This window comes from Sus scrofa, chromosome 14 (assembly GCF_000003025.6).
Source record: "Sus scrofa isolate TJ Tabasco breed Duroc chromosome 14, Sscrofa11.1, whole genome shotgun sequence".
Classification (NCBI taxonomy): Eukaryota; Metazoa; Chordata; class Mammalia; order Artiodactyla; family Suidae; genus Sus; species Sus scrofa.
Genome location: NC_010456.5, coordinates 69,351,916 through 69,364,713, shown reverse-complemented (window position 1 = coordinate 69,364,713; position 12,798 = coordinate 69,351,916). Strand labels below are relative to the sequence as shown.

At 33.1% G+C, this 12,798-nt stretch overlaps 1 protein-coding gene across 9 annotated transcripts in view; it reads left to right on the top strand.

Annotated features, from left to right (window-relative positions):
* Positions 1-12,798, top strand: part of CTNNA3 (catenin alpha 3) — a 1,779,313-nt gene that overhangs the window by 1,609,830 nt on the left and 156,685 nt on the right. For all 9 annotated transcript variants that reach the window (XM_021074380.1, XM_021074384.1, XM_021074383.1 and 6 more), the window contains one exon: positions 9,814-9,995. In XM_021074380.1, coding sequence (XP_020930039.1) covers positions 9,814-9,995 — 182 coding nt within the window. The remainder of the gene's footprint in view (positions 1-9,813; positions 9,996-12,798) is intronic.

Here is a 12,798-nt window from a genome sequence, read left to right as displayed (position 1 = left end):
AGTAATCCTGTTAATTTAATATTTGACTCTGTGTGTATTTCAACACTGAAGCCTATAAAATTTTATAATAAAATGAGATAGTTTTATACCTGATAAGGATCTGTAGGTGTAACCCACAAGGTTTTAAGTGTTATTTTTTGACAAATGAGGAAACTGAGAGCTTTTTTAAAGCTAACAGGTTTATAAATTTGATTTAACAGACTAATATAAAACATAGAAATGTATATAATTCCTTAAAGCAGAGTTTAATTCCAATCCCTAAGCATTATCTTAAAGTGTTAGGGAGTTGCCTGATAGCCAAGCGGTTAAGAATTTGGCATTGTCCCTGATGTGGCTCAGGCCACTATTGTGGCATGGCTTCAGTCCCTGGCCTGGGAACTTCTGCATGCCATGGGTACAGCTAAATAATGAAAAAGGTAAAAGAAAAATAAAAAAAACTGTTATGAGAAAAACTTTTCTTAGTGATTTCTCAAGAATATGTTTGAAATCACAATTTAGTATGCTTAAAACCACTATTTATGAATCTGTTCTTCAAATTTTAATTAATTTGAATTTCTGCCAGCAGCACTTTAGAGTTTCTAAACTCTGGTGAAATGTTCTACTATTTATATTTTTGATATATTAAAAACACATCCATTCCCAGTAGAGGTAAAAACAAGAATTCTCCTTTTAAAATATTTATCCAGTTTGCATATGCCATGCATATATTTTAAAAGCGTATAAAACATTTGATTTTGAATGTAGCATTCTAGCTACCACCCAAATGAGTAATACTATTTGATTAGGAATTCCCTAATATTAGAAAATAGTAATTGTGGCTCACTTGTTAATGAAATACTGTTTCTGTTCCTTCCAGGAATATGGATAGGAAATGTAGCAGTTATGTGTCTTACATGAAAAAGTTATACCTAAGTAAAGCAGATGATTTTGTAGGAAGAGAGAACTATTAGCAACAAGTGGACTTAAGTACCAAATCTGTCATAAACCAGCTGGGTAATATCTTCAAGTAATTTCTCATTCCTGGGACTCAGTTTCCTTATCTGCAGAATAAGCAGTTTGGATGCTTGAGTTTTTGAAAATAAGACAATTACAGTGAGCTTATATTATTTATAATTTAACTGCTTATGGAATGTATTTACTCCAAATATATTACTTGATCTCTGCCTAAGCGCCATGAGGAAGCTAGGTAGATACCTTAAACTGTCCTTTCCCATAATATTTCGGAATGTCTTGGATGCCAGGCTATAGTATTTACATACATTAATCATAAGCACCATTTACTAAATCACTAGTATATCCTAGGTATCATTGTTTACAGACATCACTCTAATTGTCAGAAAATCCCTAATAAGATTATCGTCAATTAATGTGATGGAATTGGATTCTAGGATGGTTAAGTTACCATCCCCAAAGCTAGTACTTGGCAGAGTAGGAAGTCTGAATGGTGGTCTGAATGACAACACTTGCATTTTTCCTAATCACTTTTTCTCTCCTTTTTATCTTTTTTTAAGCGGGTGGTGAAAATCATTTAAAGTGTTTAAGAAATAATGTAAACATGTCAATATTTTAAATAGTACTGATGGAGTTCCCACTGTGGCTCAGTGCATTACGAACCTGACTAGTAACCATGAGGATTCAGGATCCCTGGCCTCACTTAGTGGATTAAGGATCCAGTTTTTCCATGAGCTGTGGCATAGATTGCAGGTGCAACTAAGATATGGAGTTGCTGAGGCTGTGGTGTAGGTCAGCAACTGTAGTTCCTATTTGACCCCTCGCCTGGAAACTTCCCTATGCTGCAGATGCAGCCATAAAAAGCAAAAATAAATAAATAATACACATTAGTGATGAGCATAAAAATAAGAAGTGGTAAAGACATTGAGAATATCAGTTGTGTTATTAATACAGTTTTATACAAATAAAAAAAACCTGAATTTGAAAGTATACAGGAAAGTATACAGGAAAAATAAGAGAAATCAGTTTTGACCCTGTAGAGATATAAGCTTGGAAAATATATAATTATGAGTGACGGGGAAACTGCAAGATTAATGATGTAAATTTTGATCCCAGAAGCCTATCTTTTTTATGTCTTGATAATTTCTATTACTGACTGTAAACAAAGATTTATCATATACATGTATATTTGTCATTTATATGTCCCTACTTTCAGGAGGCTTAAAGTCTAAGGGCAGAAGACCAAAAAAAAAAAAAAAAATAGACAACCAAGTGAATAAATATAGACATTGATAGATATGTTCACCACTATTATTCTGAAAGCTTATTCTACTTTCAAAAACCTTTCCTCCAGTAAATGAGATAAGATAGTCATATTCACACATATTTAGGTTCCAAAAAAGAACAATATGAACTTTTTAAAAAATTAGATGTTATTATTGTTAGTTTTTAAAGTTTTATCAAGTATAGTTGATTTACAAAGTTTTGATAATTTCTGCTGTGCAACAATGTGGTTCAGTATATGTGTAACAATATGAACATCTTGAGGGAAGAATTGACAAAATGCTCTAAAAAATTTTTAATAATTACATATATCTGGAGAAGAAAGGGGAATGTACTATATAAATTTGGCTTGGAACTATGATTAAGATTGGACAGAGATGAGGAAAGGGAAGAAGATGAGCAAAACATTTGATGGGTAATTCCTCAAGATGTTTACCTACAACAGAAAATATCTTAGTTTAGCTTGAGTGTACAGTGGATGAAAGAAAGATGAAATGATGTTGAAAACTCAATAGGGGCAAAGGTTATGGTGGTGCTTGTGACCTAGTAATTCCACTCCTGGATATAGATTCAAGAAGAATGCACACATATGTGCCCCAAGAGAAAAGTAAAAGAATATTCACTATTCATAATAGCAAAAGATAGAATGACTCCCCAAAGATCCTTAATAGAAATACAGATAAATGTTGTATGTTTTCTCAGTGGAATATTACGTATATAGAGCAATGAGAATTAAGCAGGCTATAACTCCATGTAACACTATAGATGTATTTCAAATATATAAATATTGAACATAATAAACTAGGCACAAGAGTACATATAGTATGATTTTATTTTTCTAAGATTCATAAACAGTAAAATCTATAGTTTTAGAAATAAAGATAGTGATGTGATTGTTCTTGGGAGATAATGACTAGAACAGGGCACAAGGAGGCTTATGGGTGCTGGTAATTTTTTCATTTTTTGATATGGGTGCTAGGTACATGGATTCAACTCAGTTTGTGAAAATAGCTTCAACTGTAACTGTACATTTATGATTCAAAACTTTTCCTTTTAAATTTTTTTAACATATAGCCGATTTATAATGTTCTGCCAGTTTCTGCTATATGGAGAGAGAGAGAGAAAGGGGAATGTACTATATATACTTGGCTTGGAAATATGATTACATTTGGACCAACAGAGATGAGAAAAGGGAAAAGATGAGCTATGTATATACATATATATATATATATATATATATATATATATTCATTCTTTTTTATTATTTTTTTTCATCATGGTCTATCCGTGGAGACTGGATATAGTTCCCTGTGCTCTACAGTAGGACATCATTGCTTATTCATTCTAAATGTAAAAGTTTACATATACTAACCCCAAACTCCAAGTCCATCCCACCTCCTCCCCCTCCCCCTTGGCACCCACAAGTCTGTTTTCCTTGTTTGTAAGTCTGTTTCTATTTTGTAGATATGTTCCTTTATGTCATATTTTTAGATTCCACATATGAGGATTATAATATTGTATTTGTCTTCCTCTTTCTGACTTACTTCACTGAGTATGATAATCTCTAGTTGTTGCATCCATGTAGCAAAAGGCATTATTTCATTCTTTTTTTATGGCCGAGTAGTATTCCATTGTATACACGTACTACATCTTCTTTATCCAGTTCTCTGTCAATGGACATTTAGTTTTCTGAGGAAACTTCATACTGTTTCCATAGTGGTTGTACCTGTTTACATTCCCACCAACAGTGTAGGAGGGTTCTCTTTTCTCCATGCCCTCTCTAGCATTTGTTATTTGAAGGCTTACTAACGATGACCATTCTGACCAGAGTGAGGTAGTACTTCATTTTTGCTTTGATTTGCATTTCTCTAATAACTAGAGATGTTGAGCATCTTTTCATGTGCCTACTGGCCATCCATATCTGTTTGAAGAAATTTCTATTTAGGTCTTCTGTGATTTGGGTATTTTTCTGTATGAATTTTATACTTAAATATAATGGTGATATTTGAGAAATTTATAATCTTTACTCAGTAAGGAGATATGGAAAGTGTTTTTTGTATCCTAAGAATTGCACAGTTCTATCAAAGTGAGAAAGTTTGAATCAAGCAGTAATAAGCCAAAAGAAGTGAAAATTAAGATAGGAACTGTATAGTAGTGAAAATAATACAAAGAAAAACATGGATATGATAAAAGTATTAGTGATAAAATGGGCAAATTTTGTGTCTAACAAAATGGAATATATAAAGAAAAGGGATTTTTTTTAAATGAGATTTCAAGACTGAGTGTCAGGTAGTACTACTGACAAACATGAAAATAAAAAAGATTTGTCAAACTACAGCCAGCAGGTCAAATCTGGCCCACTGACTCTTTCAATAGCTTATGAGCCAAGAATGTATTTTGTTTTCACATTTTTAAATGACTGAAAAAAATCAAAATAGATATAAGGAGGATACTATTTGTCACACATGAAAATCAAATGAAATTTAAATTTTAGTGTCCATATAAAGTTGTATTGGAACACAGCCATGCTGGTCTGTTTGCACAGGGCCTATGACTGTTCTAATGCTATAGCAACAACAGAGTTCAGTAATACAAATAGAGTGGTATGGTATGGCCTGCAAAACATATTGTTTATTAACTTTCCATTTAGAAAAGGCATGCTAATTTCTGTTTTAGGAATAAAATTATAAATTATATATGTAAAATTTATAATTTATATGTGTACTTCTGAAAGTATATATATAATATGTACATATATAAGTACTATGTGTATAAATGAATATCTATACTTGTAGTATATGTATACATATGTATATATACTTGAAAATGCATATATGCTAATAGGAGAACACAACTTTTGTTGAAGAGAGATTAAAATTCAAAACAAAATTCTAAGGTTCACCACTGTGGCACACTGGGTTAAGGATTTAGTGTTGCCTCTGCAGCGGGGCAGGTTTGTTCCCCTGGCCCAGCACAGTGTGTTAAGTATCTGGCATTGCTGGAGTTCCTGTCGTGGCGCAGTGGTTAAGGAATCCGACTAGGAACCATGAGGTTGCGGGTTCGGTCCCTGCCTTGCTCAGTGGGTTAACGATCCGGCGGTGCCTGTGAGCTGTGGTGTAGGTTGCAGACGCGGCTCGGATCCCGCGTTGCTGTGGCTCTGGCGTAGGCCGGTGGCTACAGCTCCGATTCAACCCCTAGCCTGGGAACCTCCATATGCCACGGGAGCAGCCCAAGAAATAGCAACAACAACAACAACAACAAAAAGACAAAAGACCAAAAAAAAAAAAAAAAGTATGTGGCATTGCTGCAGCTATGACATAGCTTGCAACTTCTGCTTGGATTCAATCTCTGGCCCAGGAATTTCCATATGCCATAGGTGTGGCCAAAAAATAAATTAATTAAAAAATAAAATATAAATAAAATTCTGAGGATCACTGCACAGAGTGAAGAACTGAATCTCTTAGTATAAGTAACAGTTGTGATTTAAAAACAATTAGGATTAGTTTATTTTTTAAAGCAATTTAGTGAATTTTATTATATTTAAAGTTGCACAACCATCATCACAACATAATTTTAGATCACTTCCATCCTAAACCCTGAGTTTACCTCTCCCTTCCCCCACCTGTCCCCTTTGGTAACCATAAGTTTTTCAAAGTCTGAGTCTGTTTCTGTTCTGCAAATAAGTTCATTTGTATCTGTTGTTTAGATTCCACATGTAAGTGATACCATATATGTTACAAAAGATGTAGTACACATATAAATTGAATATTACTCAACCCTAAAATATTGCAGTATCATGGATGGACCTAGAAATTATCATACTAAGTGAAGTTAGACAGTGAGAGATTTAGGATTATTTTAAAAAGCATATTCGTATACATTCACTCATTTGATCTCTAAAATAACCTGTGAGGTGAATCTCATTTTCCCCTAGTTTATAAGTGAGGAAATTTAGATTCTAAAAGATATATAACTATATTTTGGAGAATATTGAATTCAAAAGTAGAAGATGGGAGGTCTCGTCGTGGTGCAGTGGAAATGAATCCAATTAGGGACCATGAGGTTGTGGTTTCAATCCCTGGCCTCATTCAGTGGGTTAAGGATCTGGCGTTGCTATAAGCAGTGGTGTAGGTTGCAGACACAGCTCTGATCTGGTGTTGCTGTGGCTGTGGCATAGGCCGGCGGCTACAGCTCTGATTAAACCCCTATCCTGGGAACCTCCATATGCCACTGGTGCAACCCTAAAAAGACAAAAAACAAAACAAAAACAAAAGTAGAAGATGATTGAGAGTTCCCATTGTGGTTCAGCAGTAATGAACCTGACTACTATCCATGAAGGCAAGAGTTCAATCTCTGGCCTCTCTCAGTGGGTTAAGGATCTGGCATTGCCACAAGCTGCAGTGTAGGCCACATCCATGGCTCAAATATGACATTGCTGTGGCTATGGCATATGGCAGCTGCAGCTCCAACTCGAACCCTAGCCTGGGAACTTCCATATGTCATAAGTGTGTGGCCCTAAAAAATAATTATAATAAAATAGGTAGAAAATTACCATCAAGGAAAACATAGATTTTTGGTATATGGTGGGAGGTATGCCTCTTGTTTGCAGGTATGGTAATAGAACAGAAACTTGAGCTGAATTTCTGGGTTTTTATCCTGGATCTACTATTTATTAACAAACACTACAGTCAAGTAAATCACTTAACTTTAGAGACTTGGTTTCATACTCCATAAAATTAGAATAATATTCTTCCCTCAAAGGGCTACTATGAAGATTAAATTATATATATACACACACACACACACAATGCCTAGAATAGTGTTTGGTATTTATAAATGTTAGGTATTTCATTGTCTTTGGGTATTTTGAGATTTGAAAATCAGTTGACATGCAACATAATCTAATTTGGATGGCAGTGATTCAAAAAGCCTTTACTAGCTGTTCATTTCAGAGTTGTATTCTATAAATTTGACAGGAACAGAGACACATAGCCAGCCAACAATAATATCAGAGATTACACTTACCCGATTTGTCTTAAGATTGTACCTCAGTTTCTTTGCTTATCCTGCACAAAATCATGTGGTGTTTGTACCCAGAATTTCTAAATATCAAATATTCTCTTAAATTCTATTTAGTTATTTGCACAGTGATGGAAATTGATTGATAGATTGTTATAAATCATTCACAGAAGCACTAAAAACCTTCAGCAAAGTTGTCAGTCAAAAATTTAATGCTTTTTTGTTCTTGTTCCTCCTGTGAAAAAGAGTCAGAATTCTCCAGAACTTTTAATTTTGTAAACTGTTGCCCAACTCTTGGCCCTTATCTTGTCAGAAGTAAATATCTGCCAATTGTAATGCACCACATGAGTTGAGATGTTATTAAGGAAATTGAATGCAACCCTTGAGATTCTTGTCCACGACAGGGTCATTCTCAATGTTATCCAGTAATCGACGCTGTTACCTGCATGGCAGGTGAATAGCAGTTACAATTATTGTCACTTTGTGTCTGGGGAAACATAGACAAGGGGGTTAAGTGACTTACTCAAGGTCATGCTGGAAATCAGTGACATTCCAAGGAACAGAATTTGAAATACATTTACAACCAGAACACCTCTGAATAGTTTTAACTTTATCACAAGGATAGTGGGGAACACATGCAGGTGTTCACTTCAGATTTTTTTCTTAGATCCAGGGTATGTATTTATTATCTTTGAGATGAAGAAAGTAAAAAAGGGCCCCACTAAATCGATCTATAGCTATTGTTATTTGAAAGTTTAAATATTATTTTTATGAAAATGGAGAGAATGATAATGACCAGTAGTTTAAAAGGAGAAAATCCATTCCTATTTTTTAACGAGTTTAATGGGTTGGTAGCTTATAACTTTCTTAATGGACTTCTATCGATTTCAGACACAAGTGAGCTGTATCTTCATTTACATGCTTTGCCATATGCCATCAGCTGTAAAAGCTGCTCTTCTTTTAACATATCACATAGGCCACATATCCTGAGAAAAGAAATTACAAACTCTTCATATTCAAAGGAAGAGTCATCTGTACAGTCCATCCATTAAAAACTTAGACTCATAGCTTTATTTTTTTTTCTTTTTATGGCTGCACCTGTGGTACATGGAACTTCCCAGACCAGGAATTGAACCTGAGACAGAGCTGCAACCTAAGTCATAGCTGCAGCAGTGCTGGATCCTCAACCCATCGCACCACAGTAGGAACTCCAAATAGGCTCATAGCTTAATTTAGCTTTTCAAGTCAAATAAAATTAATAAATACTGAAAAGGAAGCAAGTTGTAAGTGGTAGATATGTGATATTTTGAATTTTTTATTGAATAAGAAATATTTATTGAGCCCTCAATATGCATCAAGCCTTATGCTAAGGAACTTAAAGAAAAATTCATATCAGAATGCTTCATTGTTCATTTTCTTTAATCGATTAGAATTGAAGCATGGATAATTATTCCTGAGACTTTACAAATGCCCAGTTATTTTAGACACAGAGTTAGGCTTATGATAGGTAATAAGTGAAAGATAGCTCCCACAATAAACTACTGATTGTTGTGAATATGTCGGAGTATAAAGGTGGTTTTCTACCATTCATATATCTTGAAAGGATAAATCATATAAGAATTTACTTATTTAATTATTCACATTAAATATGTGATTACAAAGCTTATGTGTTTCCAGATTTCTGGACACCTATGGGTGGGAAAATAAGAAACTAGCTCAGAAAACTTTGCAAAAAAGTGGTTACTAGGTTCAGGAAACTGAAAACACACTTTATTGAAGCACTGGTATACAATAGCAATAAAATGTAAATATATGTGTATAACGTATAGAAAGAATAATACTGTGCTAATTCATTAAGTCTGCTGTGCATGAGAAAAATGACACGTCAAAACTCAGGGTGCTTATTAGAGAGGCTTGTCTTAATAAACCTTGCCCAGAACATTTTATTCTTCCTCCAAATAATTTTTATACACATAAACACTTAATTTGTTTATAGGTACAACCTAATATTAATACTTACAATTTTATATATGTGCTTATCTATATATATATGATTTATAAATATATATTGTATTGTTTACCAATGAGTATTCAGTGTTTATATAAGGGTCTATCAGTGTGTATATATATGTGTAGATAGCCATAGTCTCATTTCAAAATGTTTTGTTATACTTCTTCCTTTTGAAGCATACTATTAATACAATTTAAAAAGGTATATGCTTTTCTAACATATGTGGTATATTTACATGAAGTTCAAGTTAATTACATTTTAATATGTTAGAAATATGGGATTTAACATATTTTTAATAAGGAGTAGATTATACTTTGGTATTCTTAAATTTAGCATTTTAGTTCTAGACAAAACAATTATAATTCAATATATATTTTCATACGAAAAAAATTAAACCTGGAAAGTTTTAGTTACACAACTTTAAAAAAACTATGATATACCTCTATTCTTAAATGAACAAGTTCTACAAACATTCTATAATGACCGCTTCTTCCTAAACTGTATTTTGACATAGTGGAATGATTAGAAATCTAATTATCATGTTTTAGGCTAAGATGACTCAATTGCCTGAGGCAGAAAAGGAAAAGATTGCTGAGCAAGTTGCTGATTTCAAGAAAGTAAAGAGTAAGCTGGATGCTGAGATTGAGATATGGGATGATACAAGCAACGATATCATTGTCCTGGCCAAGAGGATGTGTATGATCATGATGGAGATGACGGATTTCACAAGGTAATTGTGTGGGAAATGATGTTCAATATTTATAATGGTTAGACACATTTGTCACATTAGTGAAACCTCAAGTTTCTCTGAGTGGCAGGAGCTAAAATTAAGTGATATGGGAAAAGTAAATAATATAAATCAGAAAGTTGGAAGTAGGTCCTCGAGAGGTTTTAGCAAATAAACATGGCCCAATTTCTCATAAAATGCTAAGAAATAAGTTAAGACACCACTTTATAATCTCACTCTTAGGAATCTTCTCTGCGTGCCATATTAGCATTTCTTTTATGAAGAAATTGGTAAACCAAGTTACGATCTCCATTGGAGCTATCTAAATGATTGATTTCCATAGCCACATACTGATATATCAACTATATATATTTGAAATTGCAATGACTTAATGTTAGACACAAAGGAGTCATGCATTTTGTGTATATTCTAGAGGTAATGAACACATTCATTATAGCATCAAAATGTTATTTTATAGAGCTAGTTAAAAAGCAGTAATATATTTAGGGCTTGCCTTACCAGCTACTAAAATGTATAAAACTACAACAATTAAATAATTTAGTCTTGGTGTAAATATAAAAGCTACAGAACAGAAGATTACTCTGAAGCAGAACTAACACACTTAGGAATCCATTCATTTGAATCCACCGTACATTACATAGAAAAATAACTTTTAGATGAAGCAATGAAATAATGTAATTCTAAAATAACAATGAATGGAAAAAAGTACATGAATCTTTTACTTAAATTAAGACTGAGAAAAGCTTTCTAAGATTATAGACGAAGAAAGAACTCCTGAAAAAGATTTACTAAATTAAATTACACTAAACATTCTAAACATCAAAGAATGTCCTAAGCAATACCAAAATATAAATGGATAATTTGGTAAACATCTGTAATACAAAATAGAAGTAATTTGATGTCATTTACAAAAAAAGAATACTTACAGGAATAAAAAAAATTGAAAAATGTCCCAGTAGAAGAATGGACAAAAGACAAGGGCAGGTACTTTACCATTTTCTCCCCATAAAATATATGACCTATTAGTATGTGAAAATATTTAACCTAAAATATTTAAAATAACATCTTTAAAGGTTATAAAATTATCCAATACTTTTAAAATAATCCTGGCACAGGGAGGGTATGGGGATGAAAGCATCATATAAGCCGTATAGTAATTTGGCAATATGTATAAAATACAAAGTTATCAACTTTTAATGTCTATATATTTATCTCCATATCTATACATTATATATAAAATTTCATAAAAATACCGTTTAGATATCAGTTTGTCTGCCTTTCTTAGTTCTTGCATTTTTTTCCTAGCCTTATACATGATTTCTAAATGTTTTATTTTTACCTTTTATACATAGAGTAATTCAGTTTTAACCTGTTGCTCATTCTCTACAAAGATTCTGAAAAACTTTTCTCTCTCTCTCTTTAAACACACACACACACACCCACACACACATATGAAACATAGACTTGAATGTGCCTGTGTATAGGAAACAAACTATACTACAATGATATTAGTAATGATGCTTCAGTAGTTTGGTGGTAGATAAGTTAATTACTTTTAATTTTCTGTGATTTGTTAATTTTCTTTGATAAACATAGCACAAATAAAAATTTAAATGATGTCAACTTTCAACATTACTAAGATACAAAAAATGGTGTGAATTTCAGAGTACCTTTAAATAGAGAAATAAACATCAAATTCCAGTAGAGCTACTGGTAGCACTCTGTCATTGACATAAGCCTATGCATCTGGACAACAGGGATTGAGAAAATTAAAACACCCAATAGAAATGGAAGGAATGTAAAAAGGCAATACATAAAGCAACAACAACAAAAAACTGGACAAAAATGAGAACCTCTGATACCAAGGGCTAAAATACTGAACATAGGTCTGGGACTTGGCATTTTACAACATCAACTGTAGACATGGAGCTTAAAATTGAATGTGGCTGGAACTGGAAAATTTAGAGACTCTTCACTTTTGAGACAAAAAGGAAAATATAGAACAAATGACACTGGAGATATGTCAGTTTTTGAAAAGGACATAAATAGGAAATAAAAAAGAACCTAGAGAAATGAAAGAGAATCATAATATAGATCAACCTCTCCCCTTCCCCATCACCACCAAACATATTATCCGTTAAGGAAAGTATACTTCATAAAGAATGCTTTTGACCTAGGACCCCTGCATAAAAAGAAAAAAGATTCAGACCATTGATGTGCAAACCTACTGTAACAAGATATAAAAAATGACCACACTTCTGGGTACATATGCAAAGGGAATAATATAAGTATCTTTAGGTGATATACGTATTTTCATGTTTACTGGAACATTATTCACAACAGTTGGAAACAACTGTAGTGTCAATCAATGGATAAATAAGAAAAACTGTGATATATAAGGAAATGAATTTATATATATGATAAATTTAAATAAATGATGGAAGGAATTCTTTCAACTATAATAATGGAAATACTGCCCCTCCCACTTGGGATCCATGGATGTCCCTGGAGAGGATTATGCTAAGTGAAATAAGCCAGACCGAGAATGACTAATACTGGATGGTATTACTTATATGTGGAATCTTAAAACAAATAATGTCAAGTGGGGAGATGGTCAAAGATTGCAAACATTCAGTTATAAGATGAATACATTTTGAGAATCTAATATGCAGCATGTTGACCATAGCTATTAATACTGTATTTATGGGGAGTTCCCACAGTGGCTCAGTGGGTTATGAATTCTACTAGCATCCATGAGGATGAGGGTTCCATCCCTGGCCTCAGT